Source organism: Lynx canadensis, chromosome E2 (genome assembly GCF_007474595.2).
Source record: "Lynx canadensis isolate LIC74 chromosome E2, mLynCan4.pri.v2, whole genome shotgun sequence".
NCBI classification, from domain to species: domain Eukaryota; kingdom Metazoa; phylum Chordata; class Mammalia; order Carnivora; family Felidae; genus Lynx; species Lynx canadensis.
Genome location: NC_044317.1, coordinates 28,888,233 through 28,913,740, shown reverse-complemented (window position 1 = coordinate 28,913,740; position 25,508 = coordinate 28,888,233). Strand labels below are relative to the sequence as shown.

The window sequence follows — 25,508 nt, the reverse complement described above, 5'->3', positions numbered from 1 at the left end:
TATCCTTCCACTCTCCATTCATTCCCTCCTTCCTCTTTCTCTTTATTTCTTCTTTCTATCTCTTCTGCCCATTCCCTCCCTCCCTTCCACTTTATCCCTCCTTCCTTCTTTTCCATTACAGTGTTTGCATTCTCCAGCCAGTTCTTAGACCGGTTTGAATAATATTTGCTGGCAAAGAAAGAATATATCCTTTGATAACTTCACAAACAAAATGGCTAGCACCTGGTTTAGAATAGCTGAACTGGTAAGATTCAATGTGTTTGAATTGTGGTGCAGGGCAAGAGGATGGGACTCTGTGGCCTTCACATGTAGTCTTCTTATTTTAATTATATTTATTTTAGATTCATGATGCTACCTTTCACCTTGGGGACTTCTCACCACTTTATGACTTTTGAATATTTTAATTCCCCCCGGTTGGGCACAATTGAAAAATGTATCCCACAGCCCGTCTGGTGCTCTCTGTGTCCACACCCTGGCTCAGGGCCCTGGAGAGTTGGGCGCTGTGTCAAGACTCCGGCTTCTGCACCACATCTGGGGATGCCCGACTTAGCTGCCACACATGTAGCTTAGTTAGAAGGCTCGGCGTGTTTAGTTGTGCCAACTACAGTCGTGTTGGTTGTTCAGAAGCAACCCCTCCCAGCGTCCATGTTCATTACAACTGATGGAAATCCTAGTTATTATTTTTTACTATGTTTTTAGAACTTTAGAACTTCTAGTAACCAGTTAAGCTTAATTAAGATGTACCGTTCAAGAATGTGGTCTTACGTTTTGCGGTTTTTATTTTTATTTATTTTTTATTTTTTTAATGTTTATTTATTTTTGAGAGAGAGAGAGAGAACAAGCAGGGGAAGGGCAGAGAGAGGAGGGGACAGAAGATCCAAAGCGGGCTCTACAGTGACAGCAGCAAGCTCGATGTGGGGCTCAAACTCATGAACCGTGAGATCATGACCTGACCTGAAGTCAGAAGCTTAACCGACTGAGCCACCAGGCACCCCAAGTTTTGCAGTTTTTTTTTTTAATTTTTTTTAATGTTTTTATTTATTTTTGAGACAGGGAGAGACAGAGCATGAATAGGGGAGGGTCAGAGAGAGGGAGACACAATATCTGAAACAGGCTCCAGGCTCTGAGCTGTCAGCACAGAGCCCGACGCGGGGCTCGAACTCACGGACTGCGAGATCATGACCTGAGCCGAAGTCGGCCGCTCAACCGACTGAGCCACACAGGCGCCCCTAGTTTTGCAGTTTTTAAAATGAACTTGAGTGGATCATTTGGTATCCTTTTAGACACTGCACTGGTGAGTCATAGGACATCTCTGGATGCTGAAGGCTGTATTCTTTCCTTTTACAACTCACTCCTCACTGATGATGATTTTCCAACTCTGTAGTTACCAAAACCATTGGGTAGCTAACACCTAGGGAGTGTAATGTCTCCTCCCCTCACTCCCTCTCTGCTTTCTCAACAGAGACTTGTTTTTGAAAAGGCCATTATTTCCTTGACTCTTGAGTCTTAAAAATACAATCAGGTCCAAACCTCACACCCTCTATAATTGGTCTTCCGGCATCCTTGAACAATGATGCCATGTGTGTCTGCAGAAGGTTCTCCTGAAAGTTATTCTCTGGATCATAGTGGCATAGTGGATGTGTTTAAACTGTCTTTGAGTGGTTACTTTTATTGGCCAGCTACCTCACACATATGTCTTTATAAGCATCTGGCTTAGGGGCATAGGGAAGAAGATAGCTAGTAGGAAACATCCCCAAGTGCGACATAAATCAACAGCCTGCTAGTGAATCTCATGAAAGAGAATCCATGCAAAGCCAGATTATAGGGCACTATGTGGACAGCAGCTGTTTTATGAATGGAAACAGGGCATTCACAGTGATCATCAGTCTGTTTCCTCCTTCATAGGTTACATCTCTATTTTTATTCAGAGCTATCCATTATAGTACAGGTACAGAAAAATGATTTGTAGGCAGACAGAAACATTTTGTTTTAGTAAATTCTTTTGCAAAGTTTAAAGCAAGCTTCTAGCGGCTAAAATTGGACTTTATGGCGTACTTTATGGTGGGCAGTCCATTGTCACAAGTAAGAGAAGGTGGTTGTTTTTTTATTAAAAAAACAATTCTGATTTTGGAAAGGATTGTAATAGTGAGTGTTATGACCAATCCCTGTAGATAGATACAACTCTTTATTTATTAAAAAAAAATTTTTTTTAATTTTTATTTATTTTTGAGAGAGAGAGAGACAGAGCGTGAGCAGGGAGGAACAGAGAGAGAAGGAGACACAGAATCCGTAGCAGGCTCCAGTCTCCGAAATGTCAGCACAGAGCCCGACCCAGGGCTCGAACCCACGAACTGAGAGATCATGACCTAAGCCAAAGTCGGACGCTTAACCAACTGAACCACCCAGGCGCCCCAATACAACTTTTCAAATCTCCAAAGAGTTTATTACTTAGGGAAGGTTCAGATATGTTTATGTAGTTTATTTAATTATCCAAACACACTCATATGACTTGTAGTTTTGAATCTAAAACAAACAAGCCTTTTAGAAAACCTCTATCGTGCAAATACACACACACACATAAAACCTATATATGTGATTGTTTTAACAAAGCTAATTTCTTCTGGAACTCGGTAGAATTCTGAAATTTCTAAGTAGTAGCAGAGAAGTCGAATATTGTATGTGGTGCCTAGGTGGCTCTGTCAGTTAAGTGTCCGACTTTGGCTCAGGTCATGATCCCACAGTTCCTGGGTTCAATCCCTGTATCGGGCTCTGTGCTGACAGCTCAGAGCCTGAAGCCTGCTTCTCATTCTGTGTCTCCCTCTCTCTTTGCCCCTCCCCTGCTCACACACTGCCTCTCTCTCTCTCTCAAAAATAAATAAACATTATTTTTTAAAAAAAGAAATAGAATGTTATATAAAGAATATTAGCTGGGGTTTTCTTCCAATTCTGCTGCTACCAACCTGTATGTGCTCGAGTGAATGACTTAAGCCTCTCCTGGCCTGTGTTCTCAGTGGTAAAATGGGGATAATGGCACCTCTTTTATAGGGTGGTTAGCATTTAATAAGGTTACTTACGTACTAGCACGTGGTAGGTGTTCAATAAGCATTCACTTGTATTTCCCTTATCCTCTAAACGTCTCTGTTCTTCAGGGAAGAAAGCAGCGAATGTTAGTTCGTAAATGCCTTCCTTGATTCGCATTTGCTCTTTCTTGAAGACTTAAAAGAAGAGTCACGAGAAGAGCCAGAACTCCACGTTTGTTGAGAGTGATTCGTTAAAGTCCTTTCCTGTTACTTGGAAGAAGAAAAGACTGATTGTAGTATCGTCACTCATCAGTCTTTCTCTTTTTCACGATGGTCCATTTAGTAGAAAGGAATGTGCCCTGCGTGGTCAGGAAACAATGAATAAGGCAGTTTTGCTGGGCCTGAGTAGCCATGTAAAGGGTTGGCTCTGGATATCGGATTGCCTTCAAAATGGGCTGAAGAATTCTGACTTTATCTTGCGTGCAGCCTAAGGCCCTGGAGGAGGTAGGGCACTCCCAGACCAGCAGGACAAATGAGGTGTTAGCATGGGAAATATGTCGGTTAGCCTCCCCTTAGATGGGGCAGGGTGGTGACGAGCCTGCGGGGGGAGGAACAGAGCACATTGAAGCGAGGCCCAGAGCCAGTCTCGGGGGCAATGGGAAAAAACTGGGGAAGCTCACTTGGGCTGTTGTGGGGAGGCAGTGCCTGCCGTCTCCCCACCGAGGTTCCATAGCTGGATCTGTGAGATAATCTCATGGCGGGCAGATTAATAGGGGAAAGGATACACACATCTATTCATTTTTAATATGTGTGCAAGGCATCATGGGGAATAAAAAGTGGATACCACAAAAAGTAGTGAGGAAGGGGAGGGAGGGGGTAGGCCATGCAGGGGAGAGTCAGTGGTTTTTAGGAAAGACTGGTGGGCCCTGGGAAGAATAGACCGGGAGCGATGATAGCGTGTGATCACGTTTGTCTGTGTGTGATGTCGAATTCCAGTCGTGTCACCTGCGGTAAGAGTCCATCTTCCCTGTTGGATGAAACTCCCCAGGAGGGACTTGAGGACAGATGAGGGACAACTGAGTTCCTTTCAGAGTAGCTGACTTTAGGGAGGTAAGGGAAGTTCAGAGAAAACGTCTCCCCACATTGGCTATTTCCCAAGTGCCTTCAGCTCAAAATAATCAGTATACCAAAGCGGTATGTTTTGGGGTCGCATGTCCTTGACTCTTTCACTGTCTTCCTTCTAAAGTTGAGCGTGAAGTACCATTGGGGTGAAAAGCAGGACTGCAACCTGAGAAGCACAGACCGTGTTTGAAACATTTAGATATGACGGCAGCAGGTGCAGCACAGATATCCAAGCCGCAGTGAGGTTCATGTTAAGTAACTTGATCCTCACCTGTCACACAGACACTAAGGAAACAGACTCAGTATTGAGATCACATTTGGGGGCACACTTGCATGATTAAAAGGAAAAGGGAAGACCTTCAACAAAACAAAACTATTTCTGAGTCTGGAGGCGGTATGGTCACCTGGGGAAAATCACATAATTTTCAAGCAGCTGTAAGGACCCTATGGAGCTTCCCATGGATCGGAGGAGCCTCAGCCCATAAGATTGTGCACCTTTCTTTAGCATCCCGCAGTGGTCTCTAGCAGGGATGGGAAGGCAGGAGCAGGAGAGGTGATCATGGGTATGTGGTTGGCGCCATGGGTGTGGCAGAAGGGGGAGATTCCGGATGACAGAAAGTCCACATGGAGGTGTCTGACTCCTGAAGGGCAGTGGGGACAGGCGGGCAGCTGTTGCCAGGAAGGGAGGGACGAGCATGTCATGAGGGTCACCAGCACGTTCTTACAGTCTGTGCCGGACCAGGTTAGAGAAGTAAAAGCTAATAGGCGACGAAGGGAAATTCTCATGGAAGAACTTGCCAGAGAAGGTTAGCGTCCTATGTTTGTCGCCCTGGCTGAGGCACAGCTGAGAACACCTGTGGCCAGGTGGAGAGCCGTGAGATCAACATGTCTGATGAACCGTCCGTGTGGATACTCGGGATGGTGAGAGAAGGTGAAGGTAGAAAAGAAAATTTGGGGTCCTGAAGACCCTGCAGTATTGAGCTGTTTATTAGGGGACAGTAGCAGACAACAACAATCACGTTTTTCTGTCTTCAGCCAGTCTCCCTACCCGCATAGAGGACCCGTATATGCTGTGAGCCTTGAATGTCTACATGCAAAATGGAAATGTGCTAAAGACGGCTAGGTCCGCTCCAAGGAGAAGTGACTTCTTACGAGAATTTCCATTGAATTGCTTCTCAGGAGGCATGGGAGGCCTCCAAGGCCCGTGCGGGTCAAATACAGGCTTTTAATTATTTTGTACTCTCAGTGGGATTTTCTTCATTGAGAATAAAATGCCATGCCAATATGAGAGTTATTAAAAATTCTTTCACGGGAAATATTACCTGCAGTAAAAGGAATTAAACCCACAGTTCGTCGTATTATGTTTGGTTAACGGTGTAGCCGTAATTTATTTTTCAGGGTTTTCAAGGATGTGCTTTTATGACCTACAGATTAAGCGTGTGTCAAATGATCGTGTGGCTTTTTTTTTTTTTTTAAAGTGAAGAATTATATGGCAATTTAAAACGTTTTTGTATTCTTTTGTTAGAGGTTTTATGAACATTGATTTTTAACGTCCTGTTTTCTTCCTTGGATTTCCTACTAAGCACGCATAAGAAATTCAAATCTAGAACAGGACGGAGGGACACTTGAGAAAGATTTATCTGCAAAGATCAGATGTTGCTCTGGATACATAAGTGATGTGGGGACCTCTGGTGGCTTAGCGTGTTTTTCCATCTTAAAGAATAACGATCCTAAGTGGAAAGCTAGCCGTCGAATTCCAGTTGGAGAGGGCTTTCGAGAACATCGAGTCGAACTTCCTCGCTTGACAAGAGGGGGAACTGAGTCTCATCAGGGCTGAATGACTTTCCCGGGACCTCACGGCAGAAACAAGACAGCAAGCGGCCAAAACTGTTCTTTGCGCAGCATGCCACCGTCCCCTGGGAGAGGCTGTGTCACATAGCGGTCAATGGCGGTCAATGTCACCTAGCGCACGGTCCTACGATTCCTTCCAGTTTCTCGTCCCGTACCACTTGCATCCATGCTTGCCTCTGCACCCTCACTCCCTCTGTTCGTGGTCCTTCCTTCTCTCACGGGGCGATTCCAGACCCTCCAGGGCTTCTCCCTGCTCTTAGCCTTTTCCTCTTTGGTTTGTCCACTCCTACCAACCAATGTTTCTGCTCAAAAGCTTGGACCTGGTCACCACAGCCCCTGGCTCACACTTCATCTCTGAATCACCCTTGCCCAAAGGCTTCTTGACGTGATTAACAGGATTTGAAAACAGGTCGACACGAGTCCAAAAGTGGTGTTCTTTATACAGTCTCCTTTCTCTTTCAAATCGTGATCCTGCCGCTGGTGTGTGGTCTTAACCTCTTCAAGCTACTTTCTTCGCCCGTCAAGTGCAAGTGGTAGAACTGACCTCAAGGAATTGTGGAGAGTTGATCTTATAAAGCCCCTAATATACAGTACCCGGCACGTACCCAGCCTATGGTACGTGCTTAGTGGATAGTAGCTCTCATTGGTAGACTGCACTCATCTGTCATAACTTTTACCCCACCGCATGGAGAGCTCCTTGAGGGCAGGGGCTTTGCTGTCCTGTCTTCTGGGTTTAGTGCAATGCCTGGCACACAGGAGGTGCCTCAGCAATATTTATTGAATGAAAATGGGCCATGAAGTCTTAAGCAAGTCTTTTAATGTGAGTCCCAATCCTGTGACTAAAATCAAGAGGACTGGTGGAATGAAAATAATGCATATAAAACCCCTAGCATGGTGCCTGGTCCATAGTTATAATTCAATGAACAGTAGCTATTGGCGAGATCATGTTTATCCTTAAAAAGCCAAGATCAAGTATTAGCTCTTCTGTAAAGCTTCTTTGGCTGCCTTTCCCTGCCCCCTGCCAAACTAATCATTTCCTATCCCTTGCTCTCATACTCCAGGAAGGATGGTTGAGTGGGGAAAACAAGGGTTTTAGAATCTGATAGGACTTGGGCTGAGTCCTGGTCATGTGACCTTTATAACTTGAACCTAAGTTAGTTGGTCTATCCTAGTAAAATACAGATCTTTTTTGGAGCAGGAATAGAGTCCTGTTAATCTTGCCTGGTATATAGTAGGTGCTCAAAAAATATGCAATGAGTTCAATATAGCACCAAAATCTTGTTAAATGTTAGAAAACTGTAAATAAAACAAGAACAGTACAAATGAGACATTACAGAATATCAAGTAGAGAAAAAAAAGTAAAATTTAAAATGATAACACATGATACTCTGCAAAAGCTAGAAAGCCCCTGCTAAGGGTTAAAAGAGAGCAGAAGAAATGCAAAGCATGACATTTGAACAAATGATAAAAATATGGCCAACACAGGCGTGGGTAGAGAAGATAAATCATAAGAAACAGGTTACTTCTGGTACTAACATTTTCACACAAAGGGCTGGAAGTGGTAGGAGGTACAGCTTGGAGAATAAGATCTCAGAACCTACAGCTTTACAACTTCCAGAATATTCCAGGCACTGGCTTCTTTCATCCTCATCGCACTGAAGTGAGTGGGTGATCACAGCCCTCTTGTTAGGGTCCAGGCAACAGTGAAGAAAACTCCAGAGACCTACCAGTTAACACACAGAAAGACCCAGGGCTTGACTATGGATCCGCTGAGTCTGTACACAGTGTTGTTCCCCGTCTAGCATGTAACCCATGCGCCAGGAAGGTGGGGGATTTAATATAATGACAGACAGCTTATAAATTAATGTATGTAGCATTTAATGCTTAGGCCTAACAGTTGTAATGGAAAGGTATGTTTGTCTTTCAGTTTATGCCTGTTCAAGTACCAAATGATGAAGAAAAAAGCGATCCCATCCTTTTTGCCTGTAGAGTCCGGAGTCTAATGGCAGAGTAAGTTTCTATATATCATCATAATTAATAAATAGTTTTTAAATGATTGGTAAATATATAGTTTTTATATAGTTTTAGGATTTGTTTTTGTTTGTTTGTTTTTTGTTTTTTTAATTCCGAGGGTCTCAATTCTTAAGTCATTCTGGTTAGAAATTCTAAATGTGCCCAGGAATGTGGTAAAACAATCTACGAATATTTTCCCCAGATGCAGCCCCAAACTAATGGCTATGTGTCTTTGCCAGAAAGGGAGCAGGGAGGATTCAATAACCAGAAGAGACCAGCCAGTGACTTCCACGGGGTGGATTCTCCTAAGTTGGCCTGTGGCTGTCTGACAAAGCCTTGTGACGGTCTGAGCCCTTCATGGTCCGCTTCCTATGGCCCAGCCTCCACAGAGCTGCCAACGCTGGGTGTTTCAAAGGCATTAATGAATACAGCAACAAAAAGGAGGAAGTTTGCAAGGGAACGTAATGGAGGCACAGAAACGGGGGGAGTCACCCCCATTCGGAATGGCTATAAGTTTAGGATTTGTAAATCGCAAAATGGGAGGCAAGTATTGTCCTGCGCTTAAGGGAGTTTTAACTGCCCATTACTCTGATTAGATCAATCTCCTCCCGTCCTGTAATGAAAGCATGCATGTCATACTGTCCGACCTCCCAGGCAGCCCTACGGGGTGCTCACCCTCATTCCAGGTGCCACCTCTTTCCGCCATTCCAGTAGGAGGGTTGACGCTCATAGGCCGGCGATATTTATCCCCAGTAAACATTCAAATGAGAACTCTGATTTTAGCTTCATGACTGAATTTGGTATTATAAGCAAGATTATATTTTTTATTACGTCTATATTATATATATATTAATATTTCACAGGAGAAGAACTTTATTTTCAAAACAATAAATTTTCAAATGTTCAAAAAAATTTTACTATGTGTACCTATGGGTACTTGATTTTCCCAGTTTCTAGATTAGCTACAAAATTTGCTTTTATATTGTTTTCTTCCCTTTCTCCTTATGTTTTCATAGGAGCTCATGTCCAAAAGTTAGGAACTAAGATACATTTGGGGAATGGAGGGAATTTATACCAGGTATCTTGACCTCCTAATAATTTGCCTAAAAACAGAGCAGGGATTTGATTAGGCAGCCGTTTTGGTTTTTTTCTGAATTTGGAGCCGTGGAGATTTAAGGGTCTTGGAGAAAGAGTAGGAAGGACCTCCATTAGCTGCACAACCATGGACAGACAAGTCCCTCGAGGGGTCCTTTTCCTCCAGTGTAAAGTTGGAGTTGGAATACTCGTCTCTCCTCTCTGATGGTTTTGGTTATCCTGAGAGTCACCTAGGAGAGTGTATGACAGAAGCATTTGAAAGTGGTAAAGTGGTGGTGCTACTACTCTTGATAAATACTTACCGAGTACTGTGCCAGGCTATTACTCTGGGTAGCTAACGTGACCCTCACAGCACTTCTAGGAGGCAAGCGAGGGACCTGAGATTCAGAGAGGGAAGTCGTTTGCCCAAGATCATAGCAGACAGTGAGGGTCTGGGCTGGGACTCACATCCCCACTTGCTACCCAAACCCAAAAGCTCTTAACGAGCATGCTGTACCCATGGAGCATGATAAATTATACATTCCTGAAATAGTTAAAATGTTTATTTTCCCGCTTACGTATCCTTATACCAGAATGTTTACTCATCAAAAATAGCCTAGTTGTAGATAGAAAAAAATATTTTATTCGTATCCCATTCATTGAAAATGTCACGTTCTTCACGGTGATTCAACAAAACCAAATACCGTTGAAGATCTAACTTCATGAGTCTCACTGAATATTTGTGAATGAAAGTTTTGTGAAGAGGAATCTTCAGGAAATTATTTCATGTTCTGGCCAGGCTTCTCTTCTCAGTACTGTTTTTTTTCAAGTCATTTTATATATATATAAATATATATATATATATACACACACATATATATATATTTCCAATACATATATATATACATATATATATACACAATACATATATATATACACACACACACATATATATATATATATATATATATATGTATTTCCAATCTAATTCATTATCAGATCTCTGAGCAGGAGGGAGCTAGTAGGGGTTATGTGCTCCTTCGAGGGTGAAGGATGTTTAGGTTTGGAAGAAATCTTGAGCTTATTATCAGTTCTCTTTAGTATTTTCAGAAGATTATGTATCAAGAAGTCATCTCCAGTTTCGAGAGATGGAAAAACGCAGATGGCTAGCGATTTGGGTAGATTACTCACTTACACTGTGTACAGACAAATGTATCTGTTCAAATGGTACTCCCACAGGCATTTTCGGCCCATCTTTACAATAGATAACCCTGTAGAGTAAGTAGGGTAATTATTCCTATATACAGATGACAAGAGCGAGGCTTAGGTTAAGAGCCAAAAGGTCCACAGCTGGTGAAAGACTCCACCGGACTGGAACATAAGCCTTATTCCTTTCCCTGAGACTGAAGTCAACTATTGTCACAGTTAAAACACAAAACAACCAGGAAGTCTGTGCAGAAGGAGAGAAATACGTCTCTTTTGCAATAATAAGCCAAAGCTACTGGTTTAAAAAGTAGTAAATACTTTGCTGTTTACTGTTGTTCGTTCACCAGCTCAGGCCTAATGAAAAAATCATTACCTTTCTTAAAAACAAAAAAAAAAAATTGAATTTGTTTGCTTTGAAATGCCGTTTAGAGCTTTGGGAATTCCAGTAACAGACCACACCTATGAAGACTGCAGATTAATGATCTCAGCAGGACAGCTAACGTTGCCCATGGAAGCTGGGCTGGTGGAATTTACCAAAATTAGCCGGAAATTAAAGTAAGTATACCTTTAAATTGCTACAGTTTTGTAAAGGTGTCCCAAAGAGATCTGAACTCCTCTACGCTTATTTTCCCTGGTTTCATTAATGCTCGGCTCTCGAACCTCCATGGTGTTTATTAAGGAAGGCAGAGTTGTGAATTTATCTCCTACTTAGTTCATCCAGTTGTGTTTTTTCAAGGACAGTTAACTCAGAGACATATGTGTTGGTCACAGGAGGAGACTGAGAGAGAGTGGATATGGACCAGCACAGATCTGCCTCCGCCCAGAAGGGTCTCAGAGCAGTCAGCCTACCCCGCTGCCCTTTGCAAGGATGACGTAATTAGATGGGATTGGCATGCGGCGGTCAGAACTTCTCATGTGAAAAATGAATTGACTTGTAGAGAAGCAATTCTGACCATCACTGAATTTTAAGTACTTACCCTCAATCTCCTTTTTCTTCTGGGTACATACTTTTTTTTTTTTTAAGGCCAAAACACCCCTTTGTGCTTTTATGAACAACCCATTTGAACCATCTGCTATGAAAGGTGTCACCCCTGGTTTCCCACTTACTACCATTCACTCTGTTTTCAGCCCTATTAGGGATTTGCAGAATGTATTGATTCCCTTGGCCTTGGCATCCTCCTTAGGAGGGAGCTGCAGAAGCAGTTATTGTGTTAAAGGTCAATATTTACTTATTTTTTTAAATATTTTTTTGATACGTATTTATTTTTGAGAGAGAGGGACAGAGTGTAAGAGACAGAGAGGGAGACCCAGAATCTGAAGCAGGCTCCAGGCTCTGAGCTGTCAGCACAGAAACCCACAAGCCACAAGATCGTGACCTGAGCCAGTCGGATACTTAACCGACTGAGCCACCCAGACACCCCAGAGGTCAATATTTAAAGATAACAGAGCAAGTATTATTTATATCTTCTAGATAGCAAACACGTTTTGATGTTATATTTACAAAATTCGTATAAATTTGAAAAGTTTAGATAGTCACTGAAATTGGATACAGAAGAAAGCAGTTATGTGTTAAGTCACCTGTTTAGTAGTACAAGACAAAGGCAGATGTGCTGTAAGCTACGGTACGTTTTCTGGTGTTTTAGTGTTTTTATAACTAACATCGGAGGAAGTGTGTCCTATCTAATGAATCTCCCTGACACAACATTTTGTGAAATGTGCGCTCATTATCAGCCTGGAAGCTCCTTAGAAATTAAGAGTGGTATTTTTTTTTTAACAACTCAATAAGTACTTTTGACTTAATTAGTAATATTTGGATTACAATACGATTTCTTATTTTCTTTTCATGAGTCATTTCTTGTTCTGTCGCATTGCTCTTCTCAGTTACTTTTCTTTCGCACAGATATTTGGGGGAAATTAGTCTTACCGATATCTTTTAAAAGACTCAGAAGCCTGGGGGGCGCCTGGGTACCTTAGTCGGTTAAGCGTCCGACTTTGGCTCAGATGATGATCCCATGGTTTGTGGGCTCGAGCCCCGTGTCAGGCTCTGTGCTGACAGCTTGGAGCCCGGAGCCTGCTTCAGATTCTCTGTCTCCCTCTCTCTCTCTGCCCTTCCCCCTCTTGTTTTCTCTCTCTCAAAAATAAATAAACACTAAAAAAAAAAAAAAAACCCTCAGAAACCTGTATACATGTTCCGTAGCTATCCCAAAATACCCATTTTATCTTCATTTTCAAATGTAACGATGTACAATATTTTTTCCCTCAGACAAACGAATGTTCGTAAAATGTCCTTGTGGATTGTAAGGGGCTGACAACACGCATCTCTGATTGTTTGTTTGCTTAGGTTAGATTGGGATAGCATTCGTAAGCAGTTGGACGAGTACGCAACCATTGCCTGTTGTTCCAAAGGAGGAAGAATCGGAATTGACGAATTTGCAGAGTATTTAAAGTTGCCTGTTTCAGATGTCTTGAGACAACTCTTCACACTCTTTGACAGGGTATGTTAAAACGTGATCTTCAACTTGCTAACATTCATACTCTGCCCGTCTCCACGGGGCATAAATCAGTACGGCATTAGAAGAACTTGGCAGGTCGCTGTTAGAGGAAGCGAGGCCGAGTGTGTGGTTTAATTTCATGATTTTGTTTGTTCCCCTTAATAAACGAGAGCAGTAGTAATATCATGATGTGCTTGTGTGCGTGCACGTGTGTGTTGCAACAGTTATGATAGTATCTATTTATTTTAAACACTAAGTCAGAAGTAAAGATTGTGACCATACAAACCATGTTTGTAATACGGAAATTGCCAAGGCCTCTTTAACTGGCAGGAACTTAAATATTTATGTCAAAATTCATACATTGATGACAGGGGTGGTACTGTTCTGTTCTGAAGGTTTTGGACTTCCCCAAAAATGTGTGACCACCAAGTAGATTTTCTTTTCAAATAACATTTTAGGACAAAGGCTTCAATTAAAGCTTGGCTGTTAGCCATTGTATTGGGGGTCCAATTTTCTGCTTATGAATATGTCAGTACACACAGTTAGATAACTGAATTGTCACGGAGTCTCCTTAGGAAAAATGTATCAAGGTTTCAAGTTCTCTATTTTTAATGTGTTTTTTAACATATAAAATTGACAGTGAAGTTTACTGTCTTGGTTACAGTTTTACGAGGGTTCATAAATGCATCGAGGCATATAACTACCACTCCGTTCAAGATATATCACAGGTGCAAAAAAAGTATCCCCTGGGGCTATTCTTTTATAGTCAAATCCTTGCCCTACCCTTAACCCCCAACAGTCACTCCAACCCTACAGCTTTGCCCTTTCTAGACGCCATATAGATGGAATCGAAGGGTACATATCCTTTTGAGTCTGGCTTCTTTGGCATAATGCATCTGAAATTCAGCCGTGCTGTTGTGTGTATCAGTAATTTGTTCCCCTTTCTTGCGGAGTGGTATTCCATTGTATGGACACAACATTCTTGGCGTATCTGTTCCCCAACTGAGGAGGGTTTGGTTTGTTTCCAATTTGGGGCCATTAAGAATACAAACTGTGAATATTCCTGTATAGGTTTTTGTGTGAATGTAGGCTTTCGTTTCACCTGGGTACATACCTAGGACTGCGGTCTTGTTATTCCTTATCTGAGAGTGACTTTATGTTACGTGGATTCCTGAAGGCTATTTGCGTGGTGAATAGAGCTGAGTTGCTAGCTCTTCCCTTTCAACAATTTAATGATGACGTCATACTGCCTTCGGTCTCCCACAACTTTGCTGCCTTACACTCCTTGTTCTTTCGCTGTGGCTTTCCTCACCAACCCTCCTGCCGTGGTGTCTGGTCCAGAGGTAGTTGCTTTCTGTGTTTTGATGAGAGTTTCTAATTATAATTGGAAGGAGAGGGAGGCCCAACTGGACTTAGTCCCTCCTGGCTGGCACCGGAAGTCCCCGTTCTCTATTGACCGCTGGGAAAAGATACTTCACGAGGAAATGACAGCCTGATGACAGCAACAAGGACACGGCTTCTTTTTCCCTTTACCTAGAGCACACTAATGTTCCTAATGAACTAGTCTGTGATCTCTAAGACTCATCATTCTTTAACGTGACTCACTTCAGCCACCTTCTCTGGGTAGTGCCCAGTGCCCTTTCCTTGGCTTGCTTGCGGCACACAAGTAATCTTTCCCTGTCCCTGACACTGCAGTGGCACTACTAGAAAGCATGATGAAGATTTAGGAGAAAGGAGAAGTAAGTCATCAGCTCCACCCATGCAAGTTGGGAAAACAGAAGAACTTCTCGATTGGACTGTTACAAGTCTTTCTGTGGGATTTGTGTCGCATCCTCCTCTTTGACTCTAGATACCAGGCAAGTAATTTTAAATGAAGCTTCTATAAATATGAACGTGGTGACAGGAAAGAATATGGCAGGGATGTACAAAGGAGGACAGGAGATGGGGAAATGGGAAGCGCCGTGAAGCAGGAACCAAGGAGGAAGTTTCGAGCACATCTTAGACCTTGTGCTCGTCGGGATATTTGATCAAAATTAGAAACAATGTCTGTCAAGGTGGCCCTCCCTTCAGGTGTCAAACTGTCACTGCCAGCAGTTCCGGGGTCGTGAGGACCACAGATCATGAGGATCTGGCTGTCGATCACTGACAGTCCCTGCCGGCCGCCCCGTCCTTTCTCTGGCAGTGTTAAGTATGGGCAGATTGGAAGTGGGGAAGGGAGCAGCACAAGGGTCACAATAACCCCCCGGTGAGCCGGTTCCCTCTGAACTAGAGGGTACAGTGGGCTCCAGGCACTTAGGAGACTGGTGAGTGTTGGCAGCCAGTTTGGGCAATCACATTCCCGCGTGGACCGCTTCCACGGGTTCACACATCACTTACAACTGGGTTTGTCGCTTCTTTGTATAGTGTGATTTGGCTTTCGCTGCAGACAGTGAGATGGTCTCTCCAGCACTTTCCTTTTGATCTCCAAAGGTAGACAAAATAGTCTGGGGAATTAGTGACTAGCGCCCGTGACCTTCCTTTCCTCTTTCCCTCTCTTCTCCCCTTTCTGTCTTTGTCTTTCTTTCCTTTTTTTTTTTTTTTTTTTTTTTTTTTTCTTTAACACATCCGCATGTCTGTGCCTGTGAAGATTTGCTTTGTTTTGAGAAGGCGAATTATGCAATTGTTGCCACGCCCTGTGCGGGTGAGCTACTCCCACCCTAGGCTTGTTTTCTCAGTCTCTCTAAGTGATTTAGCTGGGGAATGTTCCAGGGGAAAGACAAGAAGTTCAGTAACGCCATAGTTTGTTTCCCTCAGAGTAGCTTATCTTGCTAAACTCAATGTTTCTTGGGGGGCGGGCGGGGGGGGGGGAGGAGGAGGGGAGGGGGAGGAAGGGTGGGAACGAGAAAGGGCGGGGTGTTCCTGTGGCTCTTCCAGCAGCTGGAAATGTTTGCAGTGCAGACAGCTGCCCAAAACCTCTCTCAGTCTCTCCCAGAGTCTAATGTGGTTGTGTTGGTATTTGGGGGATGGGGGAAGAGACCTATCTCCCCACATTCCCTTACTCTTTCTATGTGCATTCTTGGCTAGTCTACAAAAACTTTGTAATTTTTTTTTTTTAATTGAAATTCAAGTCCGTTAACATACAGGATAGTATTGCTTTCAGAAGTAGAACCCAGTGATTCATCACCTACATGCAATACCCAGTGGTCATCCCAACAAGTGTCCTCCTTAATGCCCATTACCCACTTAGCCCATCCCCCCACCCGCCTCCCCTCCAGCAACCCCCAGTTTGTTCTCTGTATTTAAGAATCTCTTATGATGTGCCTCCCTCTCTGCTTTTATCTTATTTTGTTTTTCGTTCCCTTCCCCTACTGCGTGTTTCTTAAATTCTGTTGTGTTTCTTAAATTCCACATGGTGAGTGAAATCATGCGATATCTGTCTTTCTCTGCCTGACTTATTTTACTTAGCATAATGTACTCTGGTTCCATGCATGTTGTTGCCAATGGCAAGATTTCACCAAGTAGTATTCCATTGCATATAGATACACCACATCTTCCTTATCCATTTGTCAGTCAATGGACATTCAGGCTCTTTCTATACTTTGGCTATCGTTGGTAACGCTACTATATACATAATGGTTTTGTCTCAGTTTCGTCCCTAAAAAATACACTGTTGGTCCAGCCCCCTGTTGACACTCTGACAGGTCCCTTCAGACTCCCAGGTATGTATGTGGCAGCAGGTAAGGTCCCACAGAAGCATGGCATTCGTGATCCAAAGAGCACCAGAGTTACCTAGTTTAGGGTCATTTCCTTCGGAGAGGTCTGATCTCTTTGAAAGATAGAAAAGAACTTTTTCATCTTGGCGTCGAATTTAGCTTCTTTATTTTTATGAATGCACACTGAACTCTGACTCCGATGAGTCGGGTGTCCAGATGCGTCACAGTCGAAGGCTGAGACGATCGTGGTGTCTCGACATTTTTTATATTCATAATCCCGTTTTCAATACTAGGGTTTTTTTTGCCAGCACTCTTGAAGGGATTGAAGTGTACTTAATGGGATTCGGAAACCACACTGGCTCAACCAGAAATCATTGGAACGCCGTCGTGTTTACAGTTACAAAGGGGTCTCGGAGTTGTCGATTTCATCCTCCTCCAGCGCGGCGTCCCCAGCAGACCCGTGTGACGCCGCCTCACCAGCAGTCTCTGATGTACCTGTGAGACGGAGTCCTCACGTCCCCCACAGCACAGCTCATCTTCGTTGCTAGCTTGACAGTGTGCCATGTCATCTGCCCTTTACCTCTCACTGGTAGCAAGGCCGGTGTCTCCTCACCGCATCTCGTGACACACTCAGCTTAGTATGTCGTCGGCATCCACCACTCCAATACTATGCAAGCTCACTGGTGGCAGAAGCTGTATGTCAGGGGTCAGCAGACTTTTCCTGTAAAGAGCCAGATGGTAAATACTTTTTGCTTTGCGGGGCTTATGGCCCCAAAGTTTCAGGGCAACTTGTACAACGGAACAAAAAAGTTCATCTCATCCTACTCAGAAAGGTTTCTCTATTTACAGCCAGTCACGTCAGCTGCGCAAGCGCCCGGTCCTGACTCTCAGCGTGAGCAGAAAACCCGCATGCTGCAGCACCCCACCTTGTCGGACAGGAAGGGGCAAGCCGAGATGCTTGTTATTGTTGGCACTCGTGATTTAATGCTGGCACTAATACCGAGAACCGGGCAGACAGGAAAGAACTCGGGATAAAGAAACGCATTCATTCCACATAATGTGAAACGGCAATAAAAGATCTACAGAAGCTTACAATAGCCAAAAACGCCGGAGTGTCAAAGAGCTGAAGTGCACACACGCTTTTCCTGTCCAATATTTCAACAAAGGACATAGTGAATGCCAGAAGAACTAAGTACCAGTTAGAAGGCGGACAGAAAGGGGAAAAATCACGGCAGTTTTCAAAACTTTTTTACAGAATTGAAAGAATCACCACCTACCTAAATTTTATCAGGTGGTGGTCTGCTAGGCAATGTTGTTGGTAAAACAGATAATGAGCTCATGTTGGACTATCTATAGCTGAGGAATTCGAAATCAGTCTCTCTCATCTATAAAGACAAATAACACGAGTAGCACCAAGGGAGGGTATCAGCAAGAGGCAGACAGAGGAGACGAGAATAAAGATTCAGAGTGATCGCTTTTAAGTCAAATGTGGGGCATCCTACAAATTAATATTGGGCACTCTAAGGACGGACTCCAGTCTCTCAATCAGTCCTTAGACCTTACCAACATGCTTTGTTTTCATCAGCTTAGGAAATAGAGCAGTAGTCAGCAGACTACAGCCGATGGACCAAATCCAGCCTGATGCCTGTTTTGTTTAATAAAGTTTTATTGAGACACAGCCGTGCCCATCCGTCTATGGATTGCCTATGGCTGCTTTCTCTCTACAGTGGTAGAGGTGAACGCTCACCAACAGTGAAGTCTTCTATCCTTTAGATTTCCAGTTCTGGTCTGATTTGTAATGTAGTTTCTCAGAGTTCCTGTCGATTCTAAAGAACTCCTGTTGATTCTAAATCTCAGTTAATCAGGATTTGTTATACGAAATGTACCTATAGCGTATATGACACAATTAACAGAAAAAGGCCATAACCTTCTTCCTGTGCAGTCATACAAGTCGTCCTAAGTGTTTGGTGGTCCTGTATGTCTGACCGTTTCCTTCTTCACGTCTCAGGTTGACTGAGCTGCTCCATTCAATCCATTATAGTATTTTCTCTCACTGAGTGTTGTCCCGTTAGGAATATCCACTTAAGCGTGAGAATTACACACTTTATTTTTGGCTCCTCAATGCAAGTATACCTAGGAGGTGCTCAGAAGAAACAGAAGGGAGGCTGCATGAGTTAAAGCTTAACTTTTTTTATTAGCACAAGCGAGCAATTGCTGGCCTCCTCTGTGAGCATCAGGAAGTAAAGAACAGAGCTTTGTAAAGAGCAAATTGCGTCCGACCAATTTAATTTCCTCCTATGACAGAGTGACGGTCCAAGATGATAAAGAAGAAGGAATAGATATTATCTATATGGGCTCTAGAAAGGCTTTTGATTTCATCCAACATGACATCTTCATCAATAAATTAGGAAGGTCTGGTCCAGATCATGGTGCAGTTAGGTGAAAGCACCCCCCACCCCGCCCCGCCTCCAATGGAAAGGATTCCCTGCAAGTGGGAGCTTGTATGTCCTTCTGGGTTCAGCAGCCCCATCTCGGCATTCTCTTTGGAGGAGGAGTGCCATGCTTGGTGGGTCACCACCAGGAATACTTCTGAAAAGCAGGCAGTGTGTCAAAGTGGAGGTGAGGGTAAGTATGTCCTTAAAAGTGGTGCAGCCAGACCCAAGACAAAGGAAGATGAAGTCAACATGTAGCATAAAAACACTTGGACAGGAGAAGGAAAGGAAATGCAAGGTAGGAACGACACCACTGTCACCACTGCAGGACACACGAAACTCTAGACTCCTAGAATTCTAGCGCTGGCAGGGCCTTCCTGTCAAACTGCCCACCTTCCTCATTTCGCAGAAGGCCGCCAGCCAGAGAGAAGAAGTATGGTGCTCAGGGCTACAGGGCTGGTCAGTTGCAGGACTGAGACTAGAACTGCTCATCGGTATTCTTGTTACTTTAAACCATCACTGTTGACTTTTTTATGTATGTCGTGTGTGTGTGTGTGTGTGTGTGTGTGTGTGTGTGTGTATTTTTTAAGTCAAATGTGGGATATCCTACAAATTAATAGTAGGCACTCTAAGCACTGACTACAGTCTCTCAACCAGTCCTTAAACCTTACCAACATGCTTTGTTTTCATCAGCTTAGGAAATAGAGCACTGGTCAGCAGACTACAGCTGATGGACCAAATCTAGCCTGATGCCTGTTTTGCTAGTTTTACTGAGACACAGTTGGGCCCTACATATGTATATATATATGTATATGTATATATATATGTATATGTATATGTATGTGTATATGTATATGTATATGTATATGTGTGTGTGTATATATAACTTTCTTGAGGCATTATTTTGCATATCATACCATTCACCCATTTCAAGCCTACAATTCAGTGATTTTTAGAGTAAATTTGCCAAGTTGTGCACCCATCACCGTAAATCGGTTTGGGAACATTTCCACTGTGTCTCCTCGTGGCATTAAGTGTTAGCTCTTGTCACCAGCTGTCTCCCAGCCGTAGGCAACCACTACTGAGTTGTGAGTCCTAAAGTATGATTCTAGACCTAGTCTAGGAGAAAGACTTTCTGTCTCTACAGATTTGCCCTTTCTGGCCGTCTCCATATATTGGAATCATACAGTATATGGTGTCACGTGTCTGGCTTCTGTCACTTAGCATAATGTTTTTTGCAGTTCGTCCTTGCCACGGCATGGATCAGTGTTTGTCCTCTTTTGTTGCCAAACAGCCCTCCAGTGTATGGATATACTGCGTTTGGGTTATTCACCAATGGTTGGTACACGTTCAGGTTGTTTCTACTTTGGGGCCATTACGAATAATGTTGCTAATAGCATTCACGTATTACTGTTTACGATTTAAATTCGGTAGCTTTTCCCCCTCAAATGGAGGCTAAATTTTCCAGCAGATGTGTCTTCTTCCCTTACTCTTTCTTCCTCCAGATATGGACAGTAGAGTTCCCACAGACAGCAACCAAAGTTACTATTAATGTTCTAATAAGTAGCCTCAGGGGGTTAAATAGTCCAGAGAAGAAAAGGCCTGTTAATCTAATAGCAGTGTTTTATTCCAGGATGGCTTATGAGAAACTGGTAGCCAAATGCCCTCCATCTTCATGGAAAGTAAAGGAGGGGAACTGGATCTAAACCTCAGTGAAAACCACTTCCGCTGGGCCTGAGGAGGCGTGTTTTATGTGGCGGTGGCTGCTATCAGGTTAATTTGCAATATTATAAAAACAAAGCCCATGCAATTTCCTCTGAGAGGAGCTCATGTGAATGGATTCCAATCTGTCCGAGGCCAGATGGCCCTGTGATCCCCTAAAAGGAAGATGGTCCTTTTGTGGTGCTTTCTTCTGTGTGGTTAGGGAAGACATTCGGCCTTTGGTGTTCGCAGAGGCCACTTCATTGTGCCCATGAGACCAGTTATTGGAGTCGCTGTGTCATAAAACCAGTTGTTGGGAGTGTTCTACACAAACCACTGGGTGTGGCAGAAGGAGACATCGCTCCCATGTCCTGAACAGAGCAGTGTCCCCCAGCTACTGTTCTCTCCCTGACACTGGCTAGAACAATCATAATTCAATTCTAGAATTGCACAACTTACAAAGTAATTTCACATCTCATCTCTTTTCGACTTTATACACGAGCTTCGGCAGCTCCCGCTGAGAGGTAGACTGTCACCTGGCGGTTCAAAGCCTTTTCCAGCCTGAGTCTGTTCTGCGGATCTGCCGTTATGGCCTGTCGTGCCGGGCAAGGGACTGTCATCACGTTGGTCTGTCACTTAAAGACCACGCATCCTGTTAGCTCCTCTGTATTTTTACTACGCTGTCCCTTCACATCCGTCGTCTGTTTGAGGAACTCTGGCTTGCCCTGTAGTCAGGCCTGCACATTACCTCGTGTGTAGGTAAATGCTCTCCTTGGCAGAATTCATCGCACCCCTTTCGGGCACCCACCATGCTTGATAATACAGCACCATACCTTTCCTCAGTAGCCTACCTTCCCTGAATTTTTCTTTACTCATCACGACTATTTTGTCTTTCAAAGGAATTCTGTGATACCTAAATACCAAAGAATACTATATGCAGATGTAATAGTTTAGTATTAATAGTAGAAATGTGAACATAGATGTCAGGTTATAATTACAACTAGTTTTCGGGGGGCGTCCTCGATCCTTGAGCACAGCAGTCCTGATGGGTTCACCTCTGGATCCTAAACACTGAGCCCACGTCCTGATACCTAACAAATGACCCTGAGTCATTAGGAAATAGGCAGAGAGATGGTATTAACCATCATTTTGCAGATTTGAAATTGATTCCCAAAATGCTAAGCAATGTGGTGGTTTAGTTATTATGTCCTGGCCACCTTTCCTAGAGTTCACTGGTAGACCTTCCAGAGACTTCTGACAGGCTGGTGCCCTCCCTCTCTAGCTAGCATCAAAGATAGGGTCTCTCAAAGTATTGTGCGGGACTGCTCGTCATAGACTGACTTTGGATGCTTACTGAAAAAAATCAAACCAAATCTCCCAAATGCAACAAAAGCCAGACCCAAGATCAGAAATGAGAGGACAGTCTATTATCATTAGGGAAACGCACATCAAAACCGTAATGAGATGTTAGCACCTCGTACTCATTACGACTGCCGCCCGTCAGGATGGCTGAAAGGAAGGGAGGGCAGGAAGGAGTGTTGTGGAAAACAGTATGGAGGTTCTTCAAAAAATTAGACACCGAGTTACCATATGACCCGACACTTCTGCTTCTGGGTATATATTCCAAAAGAACTGAAGGCGGGAACTTGAAGAAATACGTGTCCACCCACATTCGTAGCATTATTCACAAAAGCCAAAAAGGTTGCTTCCCAACAGACGAGTGGATAGGCAAAATGTGTTCCGTACATACAGTGGAATATTGTTTAGCTTTGAAAAGGAAATAAATTCTGACACATGCTACCACACGGATGGACCTTGAACACATCATGCTGGGTGAAATAAGCTAGTCACAAAGGGACAAATCCTATGTGATTCCTCTTACACGAGGTACCCTAGAACAGTCAAGTTCATGGAGACAAAAAGTAAGAATAGTGGTTGTCGGGGCCTGGCAGGAGGTAGGAACAGGGAGTTAGTGTTTAATGGGGACAGAACTTCAGTTTGGGAAGATGAAAAGTTTTCTGGAGATGGATGGTGGTGATGGTCGCACGATAATATGAAGGTGCCTCATGCCATGGAACTGAGCTCTTAAAAACAGGATGGTGAACTCTATGTTATATGTATTCCACCACAGTTTTTAGAAATGTAATTCAAAATTTAAAAACAGGGCGCCAAGAGGTGTGTACTGTTTGACTCCATATATTTAAGGTACAGCAATTGATCGATGGTGTTCGTCATCAGAATAGTGGTTACCCTTGGGAGGGACGAGGCTCTGGGGGTGGTAATATTCTATCTCTTGATCTGGCTGTGAAGATATGGGCGTGCACAGTGTGTGAAATTCTCTGAGCTCTACATATGCCTGTTACACTTCAGAAAAGGCTCCAAAAATGTACATCATGAGCCCGACAGCAGGCTACAGAATCAGAATCTCTGAGGATGGGACCTAGGGACCCTGCATCTTAATCCCCCTACCCTCTTCCAAGTTTTTCTTAAGAACACTGGACTTGGGGAATCTTTGCCAAAGGAGAGGGATTAGGGAACTGTCCTCCCGATGATCAAGAATTCTGTTCTGCTCTAACAACAAATCTTCCTTAGGAAAGACATGCTTGACATCTTTGAGTCACTTAGCTTCTGTTGGGGAAATGCACTGTCATCTTTCAGATGTGGAGAAGTCAATGATGTATAGAAGCCTGTATTTTAATATATTACATTTTAAAATAGTATTTTTGGTAATTCGTCATGCACACAATAGCTTACGAATATTTTACTGAGGTGCTGTAAAAACTGGCAGGTGCTAGGACCTAATGGAAATCAAGTATTCAGTAGGAGGGGAGACATAGCACCATGGGGCGTGGTGCCCTGTTAGGTACAGAAAAGCCAGTTCTTCCACCTATAAGCTAATGAGACTCCATTTCAGCTCTCTCCACGCCACCTGCAAGGTATCAGCAGCTTTTACACTTGCTTGTTAAACCAAAAGCATGTTTCTGGCAAAGGCTTTATTGGAAGGGGCTGATCGGGGTCTTGGGGAAGCTCTTGGAGGCCTTCTTGGAGGAGGCGGTCAGAGAAGAGGAGGAGGAGGTGGAGGAGGAAGAAATATTGGCGGCATAGTTGGAGGAATTGTGAATTTCATCAGCGAGGCTGCCGCAGCTCAGTACACCCCAGAACCCCCTCCCACTCAGCAGCATTTCACCAATGTGGAGGCCAACGAAAGTGAGGAAGTTCGTCGGTTTCGGCAACAGTTTGCACAGCTGGCTGGGCCGGACATGGAGGTGGGTGCCACCGACCTAATGAATATTCTCAACAAAGTCCTTTCTAAGCACAAGGACCTGAAGACCGACGGCTTTAGTCTTGACACCTGCCGGAGCATCGTGTCTGTGATGGACAGTGACACGACCGGCAAGCTGGGCTTCGAAGAATTTAAGTACCTCTGGAACAACATCAAGAAATGGCAGTGCGTTTATAAGCAGTATGACAGGGACCATTCTGGGTCTCTGGGAAGTTCTCAGCTGCGAGGGGCTCTCCAGGCAGCAGGTTTCCAGCTAAACGAGCAACTTTACCAGATGATCATCCGCCGGTACGCCGACGAGGATGGAAGCATGGATTTCAACAATTTCATCAGCTGCCTGGTCCGCCTGGATGCCATGTTCCGTGCCTTCAAGTCTCTGGATAGCGATGCAGGCGGCCTGGTTCAGGTGTCCATCCAAGAATGGCTGCAGCTGACCATGTATTCCTGAAGCGCGCAGCGAGAAGCCAGCGCCCTCCCGGAGGACGGGACCGCCAAGAGCCTAGCCGCGCGGTCTGCACGGTGGCTGGTACCCTGCCCAACAGCTGTCACTTCCTGCGAGCTCTTGCACCGGCCTGAATGCTTCTGAACTGGGGCGGCCCTTTAAACAGCTTCATTAAAACAGATTATTTTTTTATGAAGGATGTTCTGAGTGGTTTGTATGTCAGCTTTTTTTTTTTTTTAAATCAAATTTTTTTTTTCAACGTCTATTTATTTTTGGGACAGAGAGAAACAGAGCATGAACGGGGGAGGGGCAGAGAGAGAGGGAGACACAGAATCGGAAACAGGCTCCAGGCGCTGAGCCATCAGCCCAGAGGCCGACGCGGGGCTCGAACTCACGGACCGCGAGATCGTGACCTGGCTGAAGTCGGACGCTTAACCGACTGCGCCACCCAGGCACCCCTGTTAGCTTTTTGAGGTACCGGACATATATGGACAGATGCGTGCGTGCTGTGGGGCGGGGCGGGGCGGGGCAGAGCCCCAGCGGAGTAGATTTTAACAGGCTGTCGCTTATTTGGCGAGTGAATTCCAAGGAGCAGGAAATTTGTTGTTATTGAGAGTGAAATTTTGAAAAACTCCTGGAATAAATCAAAAAGCCCTCCAGAGATCTGTTTTCCCTTTAAAAAGGTGAGGAGGAGGAAAGTTCAAAATCTGTTTTCCTCTCATTTCACATCTGCTCTTTACATTATGTAAGAAAAAAAAAGATGTGTTCCTGGAAACCTATTTAACTGTATAGGAGCAGGTTCAGAAATGAGGAAAGAAGCAGTTTCACAGGAGGGGGGTAGATACATGTAGCTCTCTAACATTCCAGAATTCTTTTATTCCTGTTTCTCTAGTAAAATAAGCATGCGGCAACCTTGTTTTGATGTATTTGTAAAGAGGGTCAGGGCATTGGAGAATGAAGGGCGGACCTGTAATCCGAAATGTCACTCTTAATCATTCTTACACCCACGTATACAAAATCAGGCATGCCAAGTTCATGTTGGCTGGCTCTTGTCATGTCTTGCCCTGCCTCAGAGCTAGGAATATTTGTTTTGCTCCTCTTAGAAAACTGCAGATGGAAGAGAAGTAAGCAAAGAAAAACAAAACAAAAGTAGAGCTTACCTAAATTGCCGTCAGTTATT

At 43.9% G+C, this 25,508-nt stretch overlaps 2 protein-coding genes across 3 annotated transcripts in view; both read left to right on the top strand.

Annotated features, from left to right (window-relative positions):
• The window catches only part of LPCAT2 (lysophosphatidylcholine acyltransferase 2), a 70,973-nt gene that overhangs the window by 28,495 nt on the left and 16,970 nt on the right, over positions 1–25,508 (top strand). For both annotated transcript variants that reach the window (XM_030299267.1, XM_030299268.1), the window contains 3 exons: positions 7,921–8,003; positions 10,716–10,841; positions 12,628–12,781. In XM_030299267.1, coding sequence (XP_030155127.1) covers positions 7,921–8,003; positions 10,716–10,841; positions 12,628–12,781 — 363 coding nt within the window. The remainder of the gene's footprint in view (positions 1–7,920; positions 8,004–10,715; positions 10,842–12,627; positions 12,782–25,508) is intronic.
• CAPNS2 (calpain small subunit 2) lies at positions 8,441–24,527 on the top strand. The gene is made up of 3 exons (XM_030299269.1): positions 8,441–8,453; positions 9,137–9,148; positions 22,305–24,527. The coding sequence occupies exon 3, from the start codon at positions 23,579–23,581 to the stop codon at positions 24,332–24,334; it is 756 nt and encodes a 251-aa protein (XP_030155129.1). The 5' UTR covers positions 8,441–8,453; positions 9,137–9,148; positions 22,305–23,578; the 3' UTR covers positions 24,335–24,527.